This window comes from Haliaeetus leucocephalus, unplaced genomic scaffold (assembly GCF_000737465.1).
Source record: "Haliaeetus leucocephalus isolate CR32 unplaced genomic scaffold, Haliaeetus_leucocephalus-4.0 Scaffold384, whole genome shotgun sequence".
Classification (NCBI taxonomy): domain Eukaryota; kingdom Metazoa; phylum Chordata; class Aves; order Accipitriformes; family Accipitridae; genus Haliaeetus; species Haliaeetus leucocephalus.
In genome coordinates this window covers 690,224-717,459 of record NW_010972820.1, presented here as the reverse complement: position 1 = coordinate 717,459, position 27,236 = coordinate 690,224, and the positions used below count along the sequence as shown (strand labels likewise).

Below are 27,236 nucleotides of genomic sequence, written 5' to 3'. Positions count from 1 at the left end.
GAGGATTACTGGTAATTCTTATGACTGGATGCTTATATGTTGGCATGCCAGGGCAAGTAACTGAGAGCAGGATTTATTTTGAAGCTGTCTCCTGGAGAGCCATTCCACTGACCATTTGCAAGAGGCTGGGGCTGTGTTCATAAACATTGTTTGTCTGGTCTTGTTTGAGGTGGTGTATAGTATACAAGACATCCGTGTGGGCTGGCAGACGTGATACAGGAGTCACAGAAGACCTGTACCCTGTTGGACCATTAGGTGGGGACGTGGCAGGATAGCCTTTCTCAGACTGGCCTAGGCAATTGTGGTTAGGCAGCTCAGAATTGAGCCCTGGGTCTCCATAGGCTCCAGTGAGAACTTAGCTACTCATTACACGTGTAAGCACTGATATATTGACACTGAAATTTAGGTGTTGTAATCTTGGGAGCAATCACATCCTGAATATTTAATCTGTGGCCTGTTGTCAGCTAGGCAGTGGAGATCAAGGGATAAATTTAGAATCATAGAATCATAGAATTTGAATGACTTCTCTAAAAATATTCCTGCTCTGCATCACATTGCTGCAGTTTCTGTTGATGTTTCCCTCCCAATGGCCCCTTTTTTCCTGCTGAAGTCCTCAAGGCAGACTCAGGATGCCCAGGTCCCAGTCTGTCTTTGTATTTAAATCCAGCGTCAGGGTTGGCCAACCTTTTTTCTTTGTGTAGCTTTCCTGTCACTGTCTCAGAGGAGACCCATTTGAGATCAGTAGGTCTGCTGGACTAGTGTGCTTGCTGGTGATAAGGAGCCGGGCTGTGTAATGGAAATTCATCTGGCTGAGCAATTAGAAAAAGTTGGGAAGAGAAGGGGAGGAACTGAGCCCCGAGTGAGGACTGTATGCCTGTTTTGTGTCCTGTTGCTCAGCCCCATTCTTTGGCTCCTAGTGGACGTCCACAGCCACTCTACTCTCTGAATTTGTTCCATCTTTGTTTTTCTTATAAAACTAACTTTAATTAAAGTTTAATTATATTTGTGTTTTTATCATTCAGAAAAAACGTTAATATTTAATGCAGAAAATTGCAAGAATGGGGAAGAAGGACGGTGGTACTAGAAGACCAGTATGCTTTTCGGTAATGTAGCAGAACTGAAGATGGAAATGTATTAGAGGCCGGGGAGATATCAGGGAATGCTTTCTATCAGTGTCAATATCTGCTGTCCCCTGGGCCATTGCCATGACTTTCATGCCTTCTTAGAGATATGTTTTATTTCTTCCTTGGCAGTCCATCCTTTTGAGAATGAATGAGTGATTTTTGAATAGAGCTGCCTAATTGAAAGCCTTAAATTCCACCCCAAGTGGAAAACTGAATTCTGCCATGGGCTGTGAGGACAATTCCCTAACATGGACAGTATTTCTTCTGGGAGCTGCATACATGTTATGTGAGGACAAACTCGGCCCTATTGCCTGTTATTGAACTTTATAATAAATTTGCTTTTTCTCCCCCGACTTCTGTAAACCAGCTTTTATTTTCTTTGTTTTTCTTTTTTTTCTGTTTTCTTTTTTTTGTTTGTGACTATAACAACTTGCTTCCTTCATTGTTTCTCTTTCAGTATCTTGCTCTTTTTCAAAGAGTTGTGCAGTTTCCTGAGCACTGAGGAACCAACATCTATAAATTTGTCTTTCTAACAAACTATGCAGAGCTGTTTGAAGAATATCTTGCACATAAAAAAAAATCATTTGAGTTACAAATTGTTCACAATTAGGATGCTGAGTCAGTTCTACGTCTGTTAGATAATTTATGTACTGATTTGTCAATCAAAGCCAACAATTAAAGCTTCTCCAAATAAAGAATTCATGTTTTCCCCTCATGATGGTGTCACTAGCAAAGAGCATGGAACAATAAAAGTTAATCTGTAACGCAAAACAGTTACTGCTGAGGATGTCCACACTAAATAAATTTGGGGGGGGGGGGGTTATTTGGGGTAGGTCTAGTCTGATCCATTGTGGTTGGAATGCATTAGTTTCATTCTTGGAGCACATCTTCTGGTTATTTTCCTCTGAAAGCAAACCAGTTCATGTGCTCTGAGATTACTCTGATGTGAACCAAAACATGGTCAGCAGGGATGACCGGGAAATCACTTCAAAAGTGCACTCTGGATCCAAACAGAAGTGCTAATGTGGATGCATTCATGTTATATTAGCATTCTTTCTATTCCCTTTCAGTTTTTGAAAGTTGAAACCAAGACACGCATAAATAATGATAATAAAAATCACAAACAGGAATTCTAAGTTTCCAAATCCTTAGAAGTGTTGTAAATGCCTTGGAATATCGGTATTCTTGGAAATGTACCTGACAGCGGGTGAGATGCAGTGGAGATGGTTGGTGTGCCTGTACTGCGGTCTCTGCTGTGACATACCTGAGCTGGCTCTGTAGTCAGGGACACCTGCGCACAGCCCCTGTAACAGTCGGTGTTTGGAACGTGCTATTTACTCAGCTTCTTGGGCTTTTGAAAGCTACACAGAGTTGGCTGCTGCTGTTGTGTTACTGTCAGGATTACTCAGATTCAGTGTTGGTGTGGCTGTATCTGTATAAGCTTCAGCTATGTAAGGAATTGCATGGAAACATGCACTATGGGTACTTTCTTATAAGAAATAAAACATGGTTTAACGTTCAGGTAAATAGTCACTTGGATGAACTCTCATAGTTTATGAAAATAATTTGATCAATTCATGAAAGAAAAGTTTGTCGGGGGTTATTAGGCAAAGAGATGGCTGATAGCTCACGATTTCTAGCGCCTGGTTGTTGGATGCGGGTCCCCTCTGCCCTGCTCTTTCTTCCCTTTTGTAAGCATCGGGCATAGGTCATGGCAGAAACAAGCCAGTGGTCTAGGTGGACGTTTGATCTTCCTCATTTGCCTTGTCTTTATGGCATGATTCAGGTCATCCATTGTCCAAGACACCTACTACTTCATTGGATTTGAATCAAGCCCTCAGGACTGTAATTGCTCAGCTGGCTAATGCCACTAAGTTTTTGGAAATTTGCAGAGAACTATGATTGCACACATTTCCAGTGAACCTGGGCATTATACATGCAGAGAGCTGTTCTCTTAGGGGTTTTAAAGGATTAAATGTAATAGTAGTGTACACTGAAACAGAAAGTGTGATAATCTTAGTTAAAGAGCTTGATTAGGTGGCAGAAGCAGTGTGGAAGTTCCCAGTGCTTTCAGTGAAAAAAAATCTTTTGTATGGTTAGATGAATATCCTCTTGTCTTCTCTAACAAAAAGAAAGTTCATGTTTTAAGATTACTCCATGCTGGCTCCATAAAGCTTCCTTGGATATCTAGGTTCTTTGTTTTGCAGTGGCGTTTAATCACTTGCAGTATCATACACTCTTCAACCATGCACATTATCCCTTAATTATATATGACTAAGCCCCTCTTGACTATAAGACATGTTGTTTGTTCAAACGCACTTACAAATCCATTTTCTTATCAGTTCTTTGCTGAACATTTACACAACGGGGTACAGTTTAAATATGAAAATAAACCTTTTTAAAAAAAATTGTTTGACCCACCCACCTGGCCTCCATCTGTGATTGTTCTGTCTCTGCAATCTGTTGTCTGCTTTTCCTCAGCGTGTTCTTTATCTTTTTGGATGGCTGCTATCTTTGAGCGGCTTTATTGCCCCTCCCTATTTTCTGTGTGCTTAGTAGAAAGTGACATTTCCAAATCATAAGGATCAGCCAGGCAGATTTGATACGCTCTCTGCTATAAGACACACTTCTGCTCAGAGTATGCAATTAGTAAAGACAACTTCATTTCACAGTATCACAACTCATGCTGTACTATTTGGAATTAAAGCATTGTGTGAATCTGGGAAGATTTCTCATAAAAACTTGTAGCAGATAAATCTGTCAGTTAGCAATGTTCTTTCTTAGCACAGACTTAGTGAAGCAAACCCAGAATAAGTTTCTTCATGTTTTATTCCAGTTCAGTTTTGTATCAGTGAATTAGTATGGTAATGCTTTTCCTTTATCTTTTTATTTTTATTTTTTTTCATTAAAGGGGAGTTGTGTGTTTGTAATCTCTTAATAAACTGATACTCTAATCTTTAGATAAAGAGGTTAAAGCCTTTTTTATTTTGAAAGTTTATAGTTAAGTACTTACACAGACAGTTTAAATTTCCAATCTGTGCACTCATAAAAATTTTGTTGGCTTCAGTGAACCTGGAAGGGAATCCTCTCTTAAAGAAATTGGAGTGTATATTTTGTTAATTTTCCGGAAGTGTTTCTGTTTCTTCCTGTTCCAAGCTAAATGTAACTGTGGAGAACAGTTGCTTTTTTGCATTAAAGTTCCTCCAAAAGCACCACAATGGATTGATAGACATGAGCATATTTTTTCTGAGTAATTAGGACAATCAGCTTTAAATGTAGGAATATCTGAGACCAGGATATGCAGCTAAAGTAATTTTTAGATTCTGTAGCACCATTGTGCAGAAGTGGAGTCATTTCTCTCTTGTGGGTTCTTAGAAGCTGGTCTTTTGTTTGGATGGATTTGCCTGCTGTATAATGATGGCCTTGAGGAATGTGTTACAGAAACCTGTGAAAAATTTCCTCTGGACTGAAGCCTGGAATGGTAATGGTAGGTCATTGTCCAAAGGAAACAAAAATGTGTTATTAAGTTATTTTAATTTCATTTCAATTGGAAAGCTTATAGAGATGCCTGCTTCTGTTCTATTTTATGAGTAAGCCCTCCAGATTTATTTCTTGCCAGCCAATTATTAAGCACCATTACAGTTAAATTAAATTAAACATCCACATCAAGTAGATTGTCTCAAAGCTTCAGGAGCTCTACAGCAACAGATCTATTTGCACCACTTCCTTTACAGAGAACTTCATCCCTGAAACATATGATCTAAGACTCCCCCAAAAGACCTCTGTCATTTCACAGGAGACAAAAGGATTTTGTGAAAGGATTTCAGGTTATCTGAGGCGTATCCGAACAGTTGTTGTAAGGCAGGATTTTGGGGCATCAGGTGGGAGTCATCTGCGTGAAGAGGGAATCTATGGCATAAAGATAGACAGAATAAGTAAACCCGGTACTGTTCTCTCCACAGAAGTACAAGAAGTTACTCAGGTTATATTTTTACTCACTTTACATTTTATTAAGGCGTCGATTAAGCATTGCTGCTGAAAGAAGTGTTTCCACCATTTCTCAGCCCCCTGCTCCTGTGCTGTGCCTTCACAGACATTTAGTGGCTGTAGAGTGAACTGGATTGAGGAACCAATAAAACAAACAGCACAAAGTTAGTTTTACAGTAGTATGTCAGAAAATTTTGTAAATAAGGCTTTAGTGACATGTGAATGATCGTGCCTGTATAATAAAGTAATTTTTATGTCTTGCAGAAGAAGTAGATTGCTGTTGGGGAACCCCTTTTTCAGCATAGGTGCATCTACATTGTATTTTGGACATCAGTGTTGAGCCTTTCAGCGAAACCAGACTGGCTGAGTGTCCAGGCTTTTAGAGACAAGTGTTAGGTGAATGTTAGGTGAATGTCATGGCATCCTGGGAAGGAAAACTTGGCCTGGTATCCTCCAGCTGGCCTGAGCTAACGCTGTCCCACCCATGCCTGCCCATGGTTGGGGTCAGGCAGGCAGGTCAATGTACGGAATCTCCTGGAAAGTTGTACAGGGGCATCCAGTCTGTAGGCAGCCCAAGAAGTGCCTAGCTGCAGGCATCTGATCTTCCTGGGGCAGCATAAGCTGTCTGTCCCCCCCAGCCGTGGGACTTGTCTGTGGAGGAACGGCTCTGGAGGATGAGACCCAAGTTGGAAACTTTGATCTCTGCATACGCAGATCTCTGGCTGGCAGATCTGGCTGACGTGTCTGTGATAGACCAAAACTTACCCCTACTTCCACTATCCCTCTGATGGTAATTTAGAAGCAACTTCACCAGACAAGCTATCATCACAAGTCTTCCCTTCACCAGTTCATGCTGCTTCTCCTGGAAGTCTCTCAGTGTTGCTCCCAGGAAGGGAGAACGGGTAGCCAGGGAGTGAGAGGGTTTTTGCAGATATTTGGAAACTGTTTTTGTGGGGTTTGGTGAAAAACACAGTGACTACCTGATTAGAGGACTCTGACAGCCAAACTGTCAAGACTGTGGCTGTTCATTTGGCAAGGGAGATGAGAGCCTTTGGGGGGCTTAATAGGCATTAGAGATGCTCATGTCAGGGGACATGTCCACTGCTCTGTATAAAAGGTCATCATATCGTAGTTGTGTTGCAGCGGTGCTGCATAGTCATGTTGCTATTTAGAGTGAGACGGTCTTTTTCTGATGGTTTGATTTGAGGTAATGAGGCTAAAAGATTCTAAAATAATGGAGTTGCTTAAAAGAATCAGTAAAAGAGGAAAAAAAATAGCAGATCCTACCTAGTAACCAGTACTTTCAGATTCCACTGTACATTTCTACCTTTAGTATCATAGAATCATTTAGGTTGGAAAAGATCTTTAAGATCATCGAGTCCAACCATAAACCTAACACTGCCAAGTCCACCACTAAACCATGTCCCTAATCACCACGTCTTTTAAATACCTCCAGGGATGGTGACTCCACCACTTCCCTGGGCAGCCTGTTCCACTGCTTGACAACCCTTTCAGTGAAGAAATTTTTCCTAATATCCAATCTAAACCTCCCCTGGTGCAACTTGAGGCCATTTCCTCTCATCCTATCACTAGTTACTTGACAGAAGAGACCAGCACCCACCTCGCTACAACCTCCTTTCAGGTAGTTGTAGGGAGCGATGAGGTCTCCCCTCAGCCTCCTTTTCTCCAGACTAAACAGCCCCAGTTCCCTCAGCCGCTCCTCACAGGACTTGTGCTCCAGGCCCCTCACCAGCTCGGTTGCCCTTCTCTGGACACGCTCCAGCACCTCCATGTCTTTCCTGTAGTGAGGGGCCCAAAACTGAACACAGGACTCGAGGTTAAAGATATTTTCATTAGATCCAAAGGTCTTTGCTACATTTGAAGGTCAGGTAAGAAGATCATGGGAATCTCTCTGGCTTTAAATTAAAAGATATTTTTTTAGATTATTTTTATATTTTCCAAATGATTTATCAATGGTCAGATTCTACTGCATTTTTATTAGAAAACAAGCAAACCCAAAATACATGCCCCCCTCAAATTACATTGTTTTCATTACTCCTTGGGGCTTTTTTGATGTATTTTGTTCTCTTTGGAAAACAACAGGAAACCTTCCCTAAGACATGTTGGCAATCACAAAGCCCGAATGTGCATTAAAACACCTCACAAGGTTCATTTGTGTATGGATAGACAAGGTATGACCGTATAGAACCTGTATGACATCAGAGGAGTTGAGTCATAGCATTGCCACTGTCAGAGTCACTACTGAATTCAGTAAGCTCAGTTTATTATTTAAGTGGCAACCCTGTATAAGGCAAGCTAGCTACACTGTAGAGTGTAAGGAATTTTTTGGTGCTTCACGTTTGAGCTACATCCCAACAATTAATTTCATTACCAGTATTTTTTTTTCTTACAGCTGTTAGAGTTGAATTTTGTACAAGTTAAAAAAAAAAGACAGACAAAAACATTAATACAGGAACGTGACAAATTTAGCATAAATTTTTCATACATCTGTTTAGAAAAAAAGCACCACTTACACTGTAGTTTGCATAGCCAGTTTCTTTTTGTTGCAGCAATGCCTGTTGTCTGCTGATGCATCTAAGGGATGTGTTATTCCACTCAGTTAGATAATCATACAACTTTCCTATCAGACCATCATAACTTCCATAATGTAAGTTAATTGGTGGTCTTAGATCTGCTAAATTCTTAGCCACTGTATTTTTAACAGATTTTTTTAGTAAAAATTTAAAAAAAGTTCATAATTAAATATTACCAAGTCAGTAAAAGAGGAAAAAAACAAAAAAAAAATATCCAAAGATACAGAAGCTATGAGCAAATCAAGTGCATTTTTCCATTAATTCTCCAACTGGTTGAGAACCATCTAAGGAAGACAGATAAAATTTCTACTGCTGACAAAACTTCAGGCATGGATTAATTTTTTTGTGATGAAACTACACCACGTCCTGCAAAGTGTGGAGTGTTTGCTCCCAATCTGGCTCATCAGTTGAGCTGTCACTCAAGTCTGTGCAGAAGCTACTTGAGCACCTTGCAAACTTAATCTTGAGGGAAGGCCATGGCGGAAGAAAAGGGGGGGAAAAAAAAAAAGAAAAGAATGAACAGGAAGCCAGAATATCTTTCCTCCTTTCATTTCACTTTTGAACTCTGTTCAGTAATAGAGTTGCATCTGTCTTCTTTTTTGTGTCTTTGCATCTCTCACATGTTAATTTTCCCCCAAACTTTCATGGTGGCTTTATATTTGTGGTTCCCAAGAAAGTTAATGAGAGGCACATGCCCAAGTCCTTGCAAACTCTGAAAATTTAGAGAAACATTATGTTATAGTCTCAATGCACAGCTTTTAACTTACCCAGTTAATCAATTCTGCTCAGACGATGCTAGAGTTTCTTTAATTGCCATTTAAATGTAATCTTTTATGTACTTATTCAGAATCATTAGTTTCAAAGTAATTTTGCTGTTACAGGATAGTGACATTGGGTATTCTTTGATTTGTGGGATATGTTCTTCAACCTGATTACCTTGTCCTTGTGTATAAATTAGCCAGGAAAACACCAGAGTATTTCTTTGTGTCTATGTTTCATTGCAACTAGGTAAGTTAAAAAGGCACACACAATGACATACTCATTTATTTTTTTTAAGCAGATTTGTACATAGGTAAAGGTTTCACTTCATTTGGTAGAAAAATTGGAATAAGTTACTATTACTTAGCAAGCATTCTATTTCTGAATTTATTTGTGTGAACATCAGTATGTGAACATCTCTCAAAAGACATTAGCAGGACTTTGGACAGCAAGGACATATTAGGCTTGGGAAATGAATGTGAGGTCTGAGAGATCCCTGACAGGCAACAGCAAACATTTGGTGGATGATGGTATGCAGCCACGGGACAGCCCTATTTAGAGATATCATTCACACTGTAGCTAAGGCACAATTAAGAGTCTTGAGTTTACTCTGGCTAAGCCATACAACATAATTCCTGAGTTGAAACATGAATATTCTTTAGATGCTATTGCAGTTTAAAAATCAAGGGAAAATAAACATATTTTTCAGCTAGACATTTATCATTGCATAGTAGTTAGACAAATAAAATACTACAGTCTAAGCTCCTTATAAAACAATATATATTAGGTGCCAGAGAAGGCATAACACATGCCATCTCTCACTATAAAAGTAATTTACAGTTTCAAACATAGTCATGACTTGAAAGTACACAAATTATTGGAAAAGGGGATCAGAGGTTATAAAGTCTCCTTTTGTTAGTGGATTTCTTATGTCTAATATTTCACATTGAAATCCACATTTGGGAATTATTTTATAATGGTCTGCTTTCAGTTTATCTAAACTTTTCAGATACATTGCCTAAAAAGTGCCTGTGGCTGATGTTGTGATCTACCAGCCATGTCTCTCATAGGAGAACAACGCCCCCCAAGTTATTTTCAAAATTTTATTTTTGATGCTGTGGAAGATTAAACATTTTGTATTTCTGGTGTCTCCCATGCCAAACTGTCATATGTTTGTAGCAGGTTAATACAGAAGGGGGTTGACAAATCTTGCTATAATCACTACCCCATGTTGTTTTCATCCTCCTTGTCTGCTGCTCATTTTTGTTGTGAAAAACCCTAATATATCAGTGACAGGAGGTCTGGATTTATGGCCGACTGTTATAATTACTCCCACTGAGGCACTGTCAATAGGATTAAAATAAAGATTCTGGACCTGTCCATCGCAGATGAGGTCAGCAACACTAGCAGTGGGAGTACTGTTTCTGCAAGCTGTGCTTTCAGTCCTGAGTTATGGAACCATAGACATTAATATGAAGCAAATATTTGAAAGCTCCAGTGGAGAAAGACCAGCCTTCTTTCTGCATTAGCTAAAATATCCATCTGTAATAAATAATCTAACAGCATCCATCTATGTCCTGACCATACATATATGTATGTTAATTTTCAAATGTATCAGAGCCCCAGAGAGTTTCAATTACAGAACAATCCATTTTGCATTTTATAATTAATAAAGTCTTTGCAGCTGCATAACTTCATCCAGGAAACATCTGCACAAACTCCTTGTGTATACATAATTTCTGTGAAAAGGGGCTTAGCTGAATTGTCTTTAATGTTCACAGGCTTGGGAAGGGTAGAAAGGTAGACAGTTGATTAAGATAACACAAAACAAATCGCAGGAATAGAGCCTTATGTCCACACAGCTATAAAACAAATTCTAGCCACTGCCTGTAGGACAAAACACAATGTATGGGGTCACTTTAACATATAGTCAACTTACTTTATTCAACTGAAGAGGCGGGAGGAACCCAGGGGAAAACCTGAGCTCGCAGGAGGTGGGCAGTCATTTTGCCGTGGTTCTCAGCGGGACCAGGCTGTCACCCCAAGTCCGTAAGTAATACCGCTGTTGTTGAAACTCTGTGATTACTCCTTTGCCATCCTTTGATGCTGACTTTGAAAAAGTATTGGTTTTTAAACATTAGTTTCATCTTCTTCAGTGTGCATGAAACTGTCATGTACACCACTAAAACTTAATCGTGATGGCAAACTCAGGGAATGGTGAGCAAACGAGTAAACAGGCAAGCTCTCTTGCTCTGCTAGCACAGTATGTCATCTTTATTCTTCTCCCCTCACACCAGTCTACTTATTATAATGGGATCAAACAGTAATTAGTGCAGTCACCTCCTTGCAGCTCATTATGTTTCATTATTTTCATATAAACTCAAAAATTATTATCAAAAGCCATGTTCAATCAAGTGTCTAACATGCTGAAACAGTTGCGTGTCCTTTAAGTCTCAAGTTGATACGCCACCTGGAAGCCTTGCACTTCTACAAATGGAGATTTCTTCTTTTAATTTGTTTGTATTATTGTAGTAGCAAATACTTTTCTTGATTAATGTGTCACTGCCCTACAACTGTTTACTCTTTCTCCTTTGGTTATATAAACATCAGTTGTTACATGTCACTTATAGTCCTCACCATATTTCCATCATCCCTCTCAATTTAAGTTCACTAGCTCTCCTAGAAGCAAAATGAATCTCCTTATTGTTTATAGTGAAAAGGTTACATAAAAATGAACAGTACTTAACACGTCCCTTTTTTCCTTTTTCCTGTCCCACAAGCGGGACTCCAGACTGCTGTTTTCTGCTCTCTACATCTGCCTTCGTTCCCCCTTCCAGAGTTTCTGGGAATTTTTTTTTTATAAATATGAAACAAAAAATATACATTATTTGATCTCTATGAGGCCACTAAGGCATGTGATGAGCTCACAGCAGAGAAGCTGCTATTTTTCTACATAAGCTGCAGTCAGCATCTCTAGTTACAACAGCCAATGCCTTGTTGTGCCACAGATGTGGCATCGTAGTTCTTAGTAGTGTGTGTTAATTCCTCAGTATTTACTTGTGGCTTTGCAATATTCCATTATTTGCAGTATTTGCATAGGCCCTTAAATGATACCAAACACATTGGCTCAAAATGTTTGTGATTTCACTGACTGCAGTGGCATATGCTAAACGTGTATTCGAGTGAGTACTGTGCACAAAACAATGTATTTAAATTACTTGTAATACAAAAAAAGTTCACCATGGTAATTTGGCAAGATAGGACAAAAGGGAGGAAAAAAAGGAGTCAAAAAAAGTGTTTTTGAATGAATCTTTCCCATCTGTGATCTGTAATGGCTCACTGGCAAGTTATCACACCTTCGTAACTGGTCCGTGCAACACTGTCTTGGTAGAGTTTTCAGTTGTAAGTTTCTTGGCAAGGACAGTGATATATGTTAAAAACAGATAAAGATTTATAGCACCTCAGTTTTTAAGCAATAGGAGTATTCCACCGCTAGGCTGAAAAAACAAATTTTTGTGACAAATTTAAATTTATGAAGAAAAAAGGGAAAATAATTTAGTTGTCTTCCTCCAATGAGTACTTCTAATTATGATGTGTACCCCTGCGTATCTTCATTTCTAAGGAACTAGAAAGTTTTAAAAAATCCTTTTTGAAAGCACTATTTTCGTACCGTTAAAAATTTAAATGCTGAAATATTCTGGCACTTACGTTTATGGGGTGTATATGTTGAAGGGGTGGTTATTAAATGTTGTCACAAGCCTCTTACTGGAAAAAAAGCTAATGGAATGGTAGCATGGTACGAGTGCCTGAACCTGCTGCCTGTGGTATGCTGTGTGGGAGAATAAATGGCTTTCAGTCATGTAAACTAGTCACAGACATTCAGATCCTTTGAACTCTAATAAGAAACGCACACTTACTTTAAATAGTAAGTGACTAAGCATATAAATGTCTTGATCAAGTCATTGGAAAAAAAATGAAAAGGGGTTTTCTGTTTACGTTTTGTTATTTCTGTCTGAAATCTCTATTTTACCCTCTGCGTCTTTGCTTTGTAATGTTCCCTGCTGAGAAGGACAGACTGGAAACACAGTAGGGATCTTTGCCTTTTAAGTTGCTCTTTGCTTTGCAGAGGGCTACGTGCTGGAAGACCTGGTGTATTTGTCCAGTGTTTTTCTCGGTATGAGAGGAACATGACTATTTAAGAAAGGCAGGAAACTATTATTTGGTAATTTTAGCTACATTTCAATTGCAAGCACTGAAAGAGCAGACAGAAGTTTAAATATATGTCTTAAGGTACATGCATACAAATCAGTTCAGCTTTTGTGCTCTTTGTCTTTGGTGAGGAAGTTCTGAAACAACCTTGAGTGAAGGTGTAAAAGGACAATTCTGAGTTAAATTTGCCACAACTACGAATTCACAGGTCATGTTTATCCAAAGTGTTTCTCCAAAATTCTTTCTGTCGTCTTTTCTAAATAGCATATGTAACAGCTACTGTGGTAGAATCAAACTATAGCATGTTTTACAAGCAGGGCTAGATTTTCTTCTAATGCAAGCTCGTGCCCCTTTGTCAAAGTCAAAGGATACATGCTTTGCATGCTAATTTTTTCTGCCAGGTAATTGAGCATCCATCCACTGTTTTTTTCAGCATAAGAAACACTAAATGTTACGGTGATTTCTGTCCTTTAGGCATATTCTTCTTTGCAAAGTTAGTATATTGATAGAGAGTAATAGAGGGCCAGAATTTCCTATTATTTTATACTGGTATGATCCACTGTTGATTTACTTAATTCATCAACTTTCATCTACTGTTATCTTTTACCATCATTATTTTTCTCTCAGTTGCCTAAAATTCATCAGATTAATGAGAGTCATCTGTGGGCTCAGTCCAAAGGCTGTTAAAGTCAAAGACACTCCTCCTTGACTTCAGTGAGATTTGGGTAAAGCTCGTTGTTTTCATGCTCTTTCCATCACTGCAGTACCAGACAACTGAAATAACTGTTCCAAATATCAGTGTCTTTGGATACTTTGCACTTCTGTTCTGAGAAAATATTCAAGCAAATATGAATATAACCAAAGTAAATTTTCTCTCTCCGAATTCAGAATGACTATTTAACTAGCTTTAATATTTTGATACCCAATACTAAGTTTCAGCTTCTGTCCCTGTTCTTTGCATACAGGTGATGGCTTAAGAAGGTTAGACTGTCCGTTGGCTGGAAAAAAGAATAAAATAGTGTGGTTGAAAAACCCTCTGCTTTATTAGGAAGATCTGGATGGCTTTTGTGTTCTGTTTTTCATGTTGACAGTGTTTGTAAGTTTGCCCATAATCTCAGTGCTGAAATGGAGCCTTAATCTGTTTCCAGTTTTAGGTTGTCTGATCCCCACTTCCTTCTTCCTCATCCCCTACAGCTCTCATAGTTTATCCATTCTTAAGCTGGCTGTCTAGGTAGCAGTTCTCTGCTTCTGAGTGTCATTATAGGTGTGTTTTATGGGTGTTTCTGCTTTGGGAACTGTGGCAGTAGCTGAAAGAAGTATTTCTAAACATCAGTTTTGGAACACAACACATTTTTTACTTCCATGGGTTCACAGCGGGCAAACCACAGTATGAAATTACCTTCTATGAGTATTTCCAATTATCTACCTTTTGACTTTCCCTTGAAAGTTTTAGTAAATTCATTTCAGCCTGGTTGTCTCCCTCTGTGAAACTGGAAAAACCAATTGTGCAGTTTACGTTGTCAGCACTCCTCCTCTTTCTGCTTGTTCCTAGCAGCATCGTCTGTCCAACAAGTGTTCACGCCTCATTTTTCCCTCGGGATCAGGCTTCACTGGTGGGTTTCAGCTTCTTTGGGTTTCTCAGATCAGTGGAGTAACTTTTGCTCCATTAATTCCAAATCAGCTAGTTCAGATTCCAGAAACACTTCAGTGGCATTAGAGCAGAGCTTCTCCAGACTGTTTTTCCCTTGTTTAGGCCTATTGCAGGCATCCAGCTGTTTCACACCATTACTGTACTCCCCTTTGGTGAAAAACAGATGCTTGTTACATTTCTGTGGCCCTCTGTGTTAAAATATTGTGCTGCCAACTGCTGAGGTATTTGTAGTGTATGCCTGAACTCATAAAAATGCCACAAAATCATTAACAGCATCAACAGAAGAAAAAGACATTGTGAGCATAGTATCTTGCTTGCGCCAGCCTAACAGAATGGGTAGTTCAGACATTTACAGGAACGTGTACCTCGTGACAGAGGCAAAAAAGATCAGAATAATAGTCCGTGCAAATCTAAACCTTAATTTGTTCTGTTCTGTCTTAGCTTGTGGCCGCGGGTTCTACAAATCCTCCTCACAAGATCTGCAGTGCTCTCGCTGCCCTACTCACAGCTTCTCTGACAAGGACGGATCTTCAAGATGCGATTGTGAAGATAGCTATTATAGAGCACCTTCTGATCCACCATATGTCGCATGCACAAGTGAGTCAGTCATGAATTTAATGGTAAAGGACATTGCTTAACCAACCAGGTGCAGCCACTTGTAGCTAGTAGTTTCGGTTGGCTTTTTCTATATTTGAAAAGTACATTTACAACAGTAAATGAAATTGAAAGGCAGAGGGGAAAAAAGGCTGGCAGTGAATATAGAATCAGCATAAATAATTTGCATGTTTGCTTGATATAACATTGGAAAACATTGCATGGTGGGTAAGTGTGTAACTCATTGTAATAGATAGAATACAGGCATAGTTTTCCCATGGCTGTAAAATTGTTGTAGACAATGTGCTTTATGTGATATAATACCAAAATGAGTAACATGAAAAATGAAAAGTAACCTGTGCGGATCTGAGCTTTGATTGAACTGTAATTGGATCTGGCTTAACCTCCTAACTGCAAATAGACTAGCCTACACAGATTGGTGGTTCAAATAGTGGAAGTCTCCTAAATCCAAAGCAGCACCAAATATCTCTGTAAATCATATCAGAGCTGATAACAAAGGACTAGAAGCAGTTCGTGCCGTATGTTTAGAAGAGACGAACAAACCCCATACTTGGGAAAACTATAAAAGAAAACCTTTGAAGTACATTAACCAATCCTTTTAATTGCACAGAAGAGAAACAGCAAAAGTCAGTTGCAGTAAGTACACAGACAATTGTTATTCTGATGCCTTAATGGAAAATAAATAAAGATCTTGCCAAGTGAGTTCAAGGAAGCTTTTATGCAGCTTCTACTAAAAATAATGAAATGTTTATGTGAAGAAAAACGCTTCAACTATCTTCTGTCTCAGTAATTAAAATGCTAGCTACATGTCCCACCATGGTTCTGTGCAGTTACGCTGGACCTTTTTGTGTGTTACATAGGACCTCCCTCGGCACCACAGAACCTCATTTTCAATATCAACCAGACTACCGTGAGTTTGGAGTGGAGTCCTCCTGCTGACAACGGGGGAAGAAATGATGTGACCTACCGCATTTTGTGCAAGAGGTGCAGCTGGGAGCAGGGTGAATGTGTTCCCTGTGGGAGTAACATTGGATATATGCCCCAGCAAACTGGATTAGTAGATAACTATGTCACTGTCATGGACCTGCTAGCTCATGCTAACTACACGTTTGAAGTTGAAGCTGTGAACGGGGTTTCTGACTTGAGTCGTTCCCAGAGGCTTTTTGCAGCTGTCAGTATTACCACTGGTCAAGCAGGTAAGTTTTCATCACTTATGAATCTCAACACTGTGAGACTGAGAGAAATTGGGAACATGCAAACTACAGATGCAGTAAATCAGGAGCATGTTTGGTGTGTTCTGGCTCATTAATCTTTTCACCTTGCCAACTAGTTAATTTGAGCTTATACTATTTCATGATAACCTGTCCTGTTTCTTGGCCTCAGGATTGCTTTCAGAAAGCATTCATGAAAGACTTAAAGAAGACATACAGCTTTATTATTAAATAGATTTTCTTAACTCTGCAACTTTTTTTTTTTTTTCTTACATCATTGTAGGTCATTCCCTGGTATTTGAAGATTAAAAAAAAGTAGATGTGACAGTCCTATGCAGGCTTCCTTGCTGAATTTTTTAAACCTGTATGGGAGTCCTAGGTCACTGGAAGATGATTTGGATATCTGATGGTGTTTTCAGTGTTAATGTTTTCCCTCAGGATAATGTTTCTAATTTATCTTATATTTCCAGGTATTTGATTATGAGATTCAGTGAGAATGTGATGATTATTCTTTGTTTCTTCTACTTATCATAATCTGACAGGTGAAATGTCAGGGAAAATAAAATCAAACTAGCATATCACCCCAGGGGAAAAAAGGGCTTTAGTTGTCTGCATGCTGAGTGAAAAAAAAGAATTCTCTGATTTAGGTTTCTGAAATGATGAGTTGCTTGTTGGTAAAAATTACAGACCTCTGAATCTACAATAGTGCACTGTGGGCTTTAAGAGAGGATAGTAAAACTAACCTTTTATACATTGAACAAAAGATCTTAAACCAAGCATTAATTGCAAGATCTGGCTTCCGAAGAAAAGCTTTAAAAGAAAATATGAAGTGAAAGACTGATGCTTGCTGTAAGAACAGCTAACCAATGTTTTAAAGGGTGCTTCATACATCTTGGAGGAAATTTTAGTGACTGTGATCAAGCTATTCTTTTTTAGTGCAGTAGAAGTGATCCCCTACAGTAGCACTTTGAACTGAGGACAAACTCACCGTACAGGGGCAATGAACAAATAGGAGCAACTGTAGTTATTTTGCACTACAAAGATGGTCATCTGAAAAAAAAAAAGACAAGAAATTTGCTTCAAAACCTTCCCTACCTCCCCCCAAACCGAGGACAGTTTGTATAGTTGTTGAAGTTAGGCTGGAATATTTATGGGATATTTAATTTCCCCATAGTGCTTTCCTGGATGCCAAATGCACATTTTATATTATTTTGGAACCGTCCTTGTGACTAAAAGGATTGGTCTCTGTGCTCGTTCAGTTCTTGGAGTTTATGATGAGATTTTGAGCACAGAGAACTTACCCTGAAACTATTTTTGCACCACAGATTGTATTATTTTGACACCTTGATTTTTCATCTTTAAAATAATTCTCTGTAATTCTTCAAACGTGCACAGGTAGACAGTGTTCTGCTCTCTGTAGATGTCTGTACAGAACTACCACATGAAGAAGAGGATTTGGACTTTTTCCTATTTAGCTAAATCGAATTGGCTTTACTGTATGTGCTTTGATGGTTCAGTGGCACACAGGGTAAAGGAAAAGACAGTGCAATTTGGTGGCTAGTATCACATCTCAGGAAGATGAAAAAGCCTTAATGAGAAGTTTGTTGTGTTACCCCCAAGATAATTCATTATAGTTAATTCTCTTGTGTTCTCAGAGTCATAGATTTATAGGGGTTTTCAGGCCAGAAGACATAATATGGTTATCCTGTGCTATAAGTAATACAAGCTATTTGATTTTATAAAATGATCCTCACATCAAGCCCAGAGATATTAGTGAAACTATAGCTTGCATATATATTGGAGACGACATCTAGACTTTACCTGGTGATTTCAAGTGATGGAAAAACCTACACCCTCCTAGATAAGTTTTGTAAGAGCATGGAGCAGGAAGCAGGAGACCTGACTCTGTTCCTTCCCTGCTCTCCAGTTTATTGTGGGATTATATACTGGAGAGCCTTTCCCAGTGCTACAGAATCTGACACCATCACTGCTGAGAGAAAGGGTGTTCATACAACTGAAGCTTTGTCTGTTTCGCATTTCTGAATATCAGGATTTAAAGGCTTCCAGTTGGACATCTAAAAGGAATATACATAGGAATTTGGGGGTGGTAGGAAAAAAGGCTTTAAGCTCTCTTTGTTGCAGTTTTCCCTGTCTGTAAAATGAAGGTAACCCTTACCTTTCTTTACCAAGCTCTTCAAGATTTTCTGATTAAAAGCGCCCTATAAATGCTGCAAATTTTTTTTCACCCAAATTACAAAATTCATGTTAAAGAAAATACAGTCTTTCAGAACAAATGCATTCACCAAAAGGAAAGACCTCTTTTACATTATTTTTGCAACAGCATGTTTTGGATCCTAATACTGATTTCTTTGGTTTCTCAAGGAGGAAAATATTTTAGGTGGAACAGATTGACGACTATAATTGAACAGAAAGAGACTGGTTGCTCAAAGGAGACTGTTATGCTTCTGTGCTCCTATTTTATTTTACCATGGAGAGAAAGAAAATGTTGGATTTATTTATAGCCAAGTAAACTAGAATTCATGCAGCTCTCATTTGTTACCGTGTGACTGTTCTATCCTTTTGGCAAAAATGACTTTTTCTATGCCCATATTGCTTTTTATGTGTGTAAATGTGTCTAACTAAACCTTCTTCACATGTTATTATGCTAGCACAATAGGTGGCTATATATAATTACTGGGTTCACCAGTTGCACAGAGGCTTGCAGTGAGATTTTCCCTTTGTAGTTCTGGTTTAATTGAATTGATCCTTTGTGACCATATTCACAAAATTCAAATCATTGTGTAATGATAACAGGAAATTATTGATAAAAGAATGGGGTTATGGAATACATTCAGTGTTTCTTCACCCACATATAACAAGCTTCTGATGAGTCAAAGAGAGCATGTCACAGAAAAGAACCAGGTGGTTGATAAAAAACTATTTATATTTGTGGAAATAACACAATAAAATGACTGCAAGTGGGTAGGTAGCATTTCACATTGCTCACGTATATACATATGACACATTGCTATTCATTCCTTGTGTTAAAAAGACTTTGTGACTAGGCTATCAGTTGTCATATGGCATATTTTTTATGCTGCAGCCAAGAACCGTGAGGCTTTTTGTTTTGCTTTGTTTTGTTTTTTGACAAAAGCATGAAAGAACTGAGCCGGAATCAGAGGTAAAAGATTAAGTGCACTAAGTCCCCCAGGAATAAACCATCTTGTTTCATATCTTGCCTATCCAGCATCTTATAAGGAATACAGGATGTCATCCCAGTATTGCAAGCTGATCTATGTGAACCCCTGCATCCTTGTAGAATTCAGATTTAAATGTGACTAAGACCCAGTTACAATAGGTGACTGTATTGAAGAGCTGCAGCTAGCAAAGAGCTGAAAAACACTACCTTTGCAAGCTTATTGAATGGTTGTTTACCAAAGATAAATTTACCACTTTCCTAATAAGATATTTACCTTTCAGTGGTACTGGTAGTTCCTTCTGATCCATCAAATTCCTTTCCAAATCTTACATTTTTTCCATATAACAGTCAAAAGGTTGATGGAATCGGGTAGGTTTCACAGCAGAAGAATATTTGTCAGGTTTTGGCATTTATGCACTTTCAAATTTAAAAAAAAAAAAAAGAGTTTCAGTAACAATTGTATAATTTTTCTGTTGACACTTTTGCAAAGACAGTGTGTTTTTAAAATTGTCTTTCTACATCCTTTCCTCTGGAATTTATCTGAATGGACAATGGACTGGTCTCTGATAAAGGGTGATATTCACCCAGCCTAGCCTGACTGAGAAAATTTAACATAGGTTGGATGAATCCCAACATATGCCAGGGTTTGAGAAAATATAAGTATTTGTCCTGAGCCAGTTTGAGTTGTCTTTATAATCGTTGGAAAGGAAAAATCATATCCAAGGGGACACTCATCATGTCTTATTACCGTAACCAAACATGACAAACAAAAGTTAAAATGTAATGCCAATACCTGTTCCTAAATGTACTCCCTGTTCTTATGCAGGGAGCACTTGCTAATGCTCGCTGCTTCTTCACAGCACTCTTAGGTCATGCTGCGCCTTCAGATGCACTTAATGCTGACAACATGACGTGGTTAAAAAACCCCGTTTCAGTTCCATAATCAAGGCTTACTCTTGAAAAAAGTTTTTTAGTAACAGTTTGTTTTGTATATGTTGATTTGCTTTTCCTTTTTTTTACATCTCAGAGTTCAATTTTCAGACCTTTTCCTACAAAAAACAGGTCCCTAAATTCACAGCTTAAAAAAAAAAGGGGGGGGGGGGAACTGAATATTTGAAAGTTGCATTATCACAGCAACCTGAGCAGAAAACACATTACATGCTATAAAATCAAGACTATTAGCAGCAGTACGGTTGATTTACATGGCAAGAAGAAATGATTGAATGCATAAAGGAAACCAGCTATCCCTTACGTAAAGCTGCGTGATGGGTTCTGCCTTTCTTACATACTTCTGGGGTCTTTCTGAACAGGGGATTCACTTTGCATTCTCCCCTACTCTACATTCTCCTTTCGTTGTTGCTGCTCATCATTTTTCTCTTCTTTGCTTCTCTTTGCAGTTTCCCCAGCTCTCAATTATCTCTACTCATTTTTTAAAGTCTCCTCTTTCATAGTCTCTGCGCTATTGACCATCTATTTGTTTCCTGTTCCCTGTCAGTCTCACTTAAGCCCGACTTTTCTTCAGCAATGAGCTGTCCCCCAGCAGAGGCAGCAATCAAGAAGATTTATGCCTATGGCTTTCCCAGTTGCTTTGACCTCACCGTTCTAGTCCTATTCTCACTTTTCTCCTTTCCCCAGACCATTTTGGTGTCTTCCCATTCTGCCGCCAAGTTGTGTTAATCTACCTTCATCTACTCCTTCCATCCAGTGTTCACTTCTGGCAATACATGACAGCTTATTACAAATAGCTTCAGTGTTCAACTTAACATTGCTTCTATGTTTTCCCATTTCACTGGACTTCCCTTAGCTTCAGGTTTCATTTGGTATTTCCTACTAATGACTTTACTTTTTGAGCTATGTTTCATCTTCTAGCCTTCAACTGTAGATCAGCTTTCCCACGTTGATATGGCTCCATCATCTGCATATATATTTAAAAAAGATGCTTCATATGAAAAGAATTCTGATTATAAAAATGTCTTTCTTTTGTTTTTACCAAAGGCATTCTACCTGTTGAGCTGGCAGAATTATTTTATAGAAAAAGTCACTTTTCAAAACTAATATTCCCTAACTGATTTCATTAAGCTGTGGTTTTTAGAAGCATGTATGTTATGATGATTGTATTTTGGGTTACCCTTTTGCTTAGTTTATTTAATGGGAGCTACAAAGATGTTAGTGGTTATTCTTAATAATATTTAAGGTATATTTTAATCTGTTTTAACTTTTTTCTAGAACAGTAGGCAGACAGCATAGTTTCATAAATGTTCTGCACTCCATGGCCACCAACTGAAAAGGGTAAAACTAGAGTAGAAATTAATTACATGTGGTAGTTACTATTCATCCAGTTTTTTACATGTCTTTTCAGTACATTTAAAAAATGGATTGGGTTATTTCTGTGGAGCTAAGACTGCCTATTGATCTGCAGTCACATTAACCTGGACTAGTATCACAGATATTTTGATAGGAGGAGGTAACTGAATTTATGCCTGAATTAAACTGATGGATAAAAACTTGATTAGAATCCCAAGCTCTGTCTAGCAAATGCCATCAGATCAGGGAAAGCAGTTTGTTCATTCACTGATTGTATCGGGTCATATTTAATGTAGTGAAATCCACAAGGTTATAGAGATACTGTAGAATTGCTAGGTTGGGGCATTGTTGTAAGCTTGCTAAATGCTAAATTTTTTTTAGGATTGTCACAAAGAAGGAATCATCTATATAGGATATAACATGGTATGGCATATATATTTGACAGTTTTGATAATATTTTGTATACATATACAGAATATATACATACATTTGAAATGAAAAGCAATATGTTTTATAAGAAAACTTACCACAGGTTAGCCAATTGATAGTAATTAATTTTTTCTAATATTTAGTTGTAATTTGTTCTAATATTTTTCACTGAAAGATAAAAGAGAAAGCAAGAAAGCAGATGTTAGCTGTGTTGCTTAGGGTCTGATCCTGCACCGCTGAAGTCAATGGAAGTTTTGTCATTGACTTCAATAGGAGCAGGATTTGAACCTTATGCTCTATCAGAACACACAGGAACCAAAGCAATGGGCACTCTGTCATCCTGAAAGAAAACTTTAACTTCTTATCACATTTTGAGTCTGGCTGTAGCAGGTTTTTGCACATCAGTTTGTGGCTGAATGTAATTTGAAATTATTTTTTTTTAGTATACTAAAAAAAAAAGATTTTTTTTTTCCAAATGGGTATCAGAACTCTTGCCTGTCCAGCTTTACCATAAAAGCTTTTTAGAAATAGATGTATGTAATAATTTTTGCTAAGAAAATAAGTAAGTTTTTCTAGTAGAGACTATGCGAATTTTACATTATTTAGAAATAAAAATAATGGGAAGCTACACTCTAGTGTAGCTACACAAAGACAAAGTAAAGCTTCAGCTTCACAGAACCAAAGCTCTGAATTAGAAATGGTCAGATTAAGCTTCGGTGTATGTTAAATGTTTGGTAGCAACCTGCTAGGAGAAGCATGACAGCCACAGGGCTGTTAACTTTCCCATGCACTGAGCTATTGAAGTAGCAGGGTATGTCACCACAGTCAAATGCACACTACTAAAGCATAATTTCACCAGCTACGCAATAAATAACTATGTACTCGAGGGAGAAAACGAGGGATATGAAGTACAATTTAGCCAAAGAAAGGAGAGATTGGTTTGCTAATGTGACACAAAGGACTCGGGGCCACTTTTTCTTCTAATGTTACAAACACGAGCCAGACATCACCTCGATGTTTATGAGTTAACACCAGTTGTCATCTTAAAAGTAGTGATGAAAAATTAATCCTGACCTTGAAAAGAAAATATGTGTGTTAACATCACATTTTCTATGACCAATTGCAGAAGGCTTTGTAGAATAAAAGAGCACTGTGACATGTGAGATGTGACACCTGCTGGGTGGGTTTTTAGCCCCTCGTAAATATGCCTGGCTTCTTCTTTCACTTCATCCATAGTTAGATTATTTCTCATGGCCATAAGTCCTTTTGAACAGAGTAGAAACTGAATAGTAGTGCTCTTTGAGCTTTATTATACTCTTTGGGGACACTCGTACATAATTCTGCGAAGACCTGGCCAGCCTCAAAGACTTTCAAGATACCTGCAGTACAAAGACAATAAATCACTTGATACGTTTATACATGGTGATACACAGCCTAGTGTAGCTAATTAACTCATGTGCAAAGAAAAATACAATTCCATAGACCTTTGATTTTGGCAGCAGAACTGTACCTCCAGATCTTCCTTTTTTGGCTTCCTGTGAACTGTAGTATGGTAACTGGATGCAGGATCTAGAACAGTGCTGAACTCCATCAGTAGGATCTCAGGAACTCAGTGTTGTTTCTTTGATATATTGGCCACATGTATTGTTCTCTTACCAAAATAATGTCATGATGATTATGAAATGTAGGCAAATATTTGTCTGGAAACTTCAGAATTTTCATAGGAAATCATTTTATGTGAAATACTGTCATGGCTATATTGCGACCTAACAGTAAAAGAGAAACACAGCAGGGAAACTGGCAAAAAGGAAGGTCTGTTCTGATTCAGTCGTAAAATTTCTCAATCATATATTACATTTGTTTGGTTAAGCTTCCTGTTTCTTATTTGTAGCTAATAACAACACATAGCTGGCCTCATAAAAGCACAAGGAAGATTTGGGTTTCAGTATTTACAAAACAGTTTTGAACTCCTTCAATAAACAAAACTTTGAAATATTGGTATCGGTAGGACAGAATAATACATAGGGTTAGAATTAATCTAGCCAAAACCCACTGTGCTGATGAGTTCTGAGATCTTACTTCAGTACAGTTTAATTTAATATTAAGGTGTTTCATTTCTTTGTTATTTTGCCTAGAAAGAACAAAATTCAAAGAAAAAGAGTATGTTCATATTTGTAGCAAAATAAGACATTAGAAATTTTGTCCCTGAATTTCCTAGTATGTGATGTTTTGTTTGAGACCTTTTGAAGAATTCATGTACCATTGTTATTAGAACAAATAAAACCCTCTAAGTGCACAGATGCTTTTTTGATGAGAAACGAGCATCACTACTGAAAGGCACTATTGCAAGTGCGTAAGTACCACCAAATGTGAAATCCTTATAGAGGCTGTATGTAGTAAATGAAAAAATTCTTTAACTGTAACATCTTTATAGAGTGAAGCATTTGATGACAGCATGGCATGGAGCCAGCCTACTGTAATGACTCCTGTGGAAATCTTTAAAAGAGAGAAGAGAGCTTATACCAGAGAGCTGAAGAAGTTTCTCCATTAAGCTTAAACAATAGAGTAGCTAAACATGCAACTTCTAGATGGGATACATTGCTCACACTAGTGCCTGTTTAATAGCTGGAATTATTATTATTATTTGTGGTGAGTCTGTCCCAGCTAGTATAGTTAGTATGCCAAAAATGCACCGCAGGAAGGAACGAAGAATGTCTTGAATCAAGAACTTTCTTAAAGCAAGGTTTGAGTCCACCACTTAGGGATGAAGTTCAGTCTCATAATTAGCTGTCTAGAAAGAGGTGCCGTGTAGATTTGTCCAGCATTCCAAGATAGTGTGGTTCCAGTTTGCTTTATATATATATATTCTCATTAGAAATGGAGTCAGAGATTCTGCTGCTGCTCTTTTGGAACAGATCATATTTTATTCAGTTACTTATTTTTTGTTTGTTGCATGTGCCAGCAAGCCTGCTTTTTTTGAAGGAAAAATGGAGTTTTGGCTAAACAGGCCCTCAGGTGAAAAATACAAATCTTCCCCTTCTGCCCTGTGGCCTTCTGGCAGTGTTAATGGCCCAAGAATGAAGTTCATTTCTGGCAGGTAAGGGTGAGAATAGCCAAGATGGGTTGGAAGGTCAGGGCAAAATAAAGGTCTATGAAGAGCTGGGCTTGATCTTTCTGATGCTACTGGGGTAATAAGGGGAGACATCTTCCCTAATAGCAGTAGCCATTGCTAACTTACCCACTCTGACAGCTCCATGGGTGACAGCAGATTTTTCAGGTGCTGGAATAGTTGGAGTAATTAATAAGTCTGGCCAATGTTTGCCAACGCTGACATTGCTGCCCTATGTAGTTTCCTCTGCTTTGCATGTGATAGAACCAGCCCTGACTCCATAGGGCATATTCCTAACTGAACAGTTATATCTACTACTCTTTAGTGTATGAATTGTTTTGCACAGTTTTCTACAGCATTTCTGTAGTCTTTCTCTGTTATAGTCAAAATATATAATTGGATCTATTTCTAGAGGAAATTCTCAGGGCAATTTACTGAGGAAGCCATGGTTGAAGGCTGCAAATTGACAACAATAAAAGTGTTATCCTGAGTTCAATAGTTAATGTTAAGATAGGAGATGCTGATTATCTTTTTCTTTGCTTCGTTAGTGATGAATGGAAGCAAATTTGATGCAGACAGCAATCTGGTGGAATGATGCAGAGCTATCTATGAAAACATCTGTACTAATCCACCAATGCAGTAAATTATAGCTACAAGCAAAAGACATTGATCCAAGAGGATCATTAACAGCTTTAACCAACTGATCCAAGTAATAGGGTAAATGAGAGAACATTATCAAGATCTGATTTTTACAGCTGTCAACTACAATTGCTAAAACATGATTACCACTTTCTCTCAATTTCAACCATTTCATGACTTAAGTTTAGTATATTCTATTGTGGGCAGCCAACAAGGATCAATTAAGTGGTAAAATACGCAGGAAAAAATTGCCCAGCTATCATGCACTCCATTTACCAGGAGGTCAGTCACAAAGGGAGGGATAATTGCTGCAAGCCAGCAAAATTAATCGGGGATGCGCCAGAAAGGGTGATGTATGTTCTGTGACAAAGTACGTGACAGAGATGTACGCATAAACCTGTAGCTGCTTGCCTTGTTGAGGGCACAAGGACGAGAGAAGGAGACCTGTGGAAAACAATTAGCATGGCTTCAGAGTGAGCAATTCTTAATTATCCATAACGTGTCGACATCAGATAATTAGTGTCCCAATTTTTAACAATATTTGATCATTAACTACAGTCGAATAGGGAAGATCAAGAACAGAGCCATTTGTCTGAGCTAAGTGTTACGTAACAGTGTCTGCATGCGAACATAAGTCAAGTAAATCATGCTCACAATAATGACACAGAAATCTTCTTATTGTGGGACCAATATAAATGTCCTAAATTTGAGCTTATAACAAGCTGTGGTTTATGTTTCCGTAAGATAGGTTGTTTGTGAGAACAACCCACAAAATAAAGCAGGCTTTAATGACAGCTGTAGTTTAAAGTCCCTAATGTGCTGCTTTTTCATCTGTACTTTTACATTTTCACAGCAAGCAGCGGAAGTCATATGACTCAGACCATTTTAGTATTAATGCTAATTAAAGAAAGGTTATTTTTAGCTCAATTTCTAAATGTACAAGGCTACGTGAGTCTGCTAGATGAGTATCTCTTTGGACAATTTTCTTTCAGCTCCTTTGTCCTCTGTCAACAGTTTTTGGCCAGTTTTAAATATGTTTGACAGAGAGGTGGAAGTCTTAAGCTCCTGCATGACGTCAACAGGCCAATGAAGACCTGTCCTTACTGAATGAGCTAAATCATGTATCAGACATAAGAGAATCCACATACACAGAAAGACAGAAAACTTTTAAGAAAAATTATTCACAGAACTGCTGATTATTTTTCTAATCTTAATGAATGAAATCGTAGAAGTGCAGAATGGGATGTTTCATATCTTATTCCATCTGGTTTCTGCCATATACAGGCACAGAGAAACGAAAAGAGAGGAAGAGATGTGCGCACACATGCATACACACACATGCTTACCTGTAGCTTAATCTCTTTTTAATCTCTCTTTCTTCTAGCCCGTTAGTGTATTTTTCAGAA

At 38.2% G+C, this 27,236-nt stretch overlaps 1 protein-coding gene across 2 annotated transcripts in view; it reads left to right on the top strand.

Annotated features, from left to right (window-relative positions):
- The window catches only part of EPHA7 (EPH receptor A7), a 162,337-nt gene that overhangs the window by 39,509 nt on the left and 95,592 nt on the right, over nucleotides 1-27,236 (top strand). For both annotated transcript variants that reach the window (XM_010573338.1, XM_010573337.1), the window contains exons 4-5: nucleotides 14,766-14,921; nucleotides 15,800-16,135. In XM_010573338.1, the coding sequence (XP_010571640.1) occupies nucleotides 14,766-14,921; nucleotides 15,800-16,135 (492 nt within the window). The remainder of the gene's footprint in view (nucleotides 1-14,765; nucleotides 14,922-15,799; nucleotides 16,136-27,236) is intronic.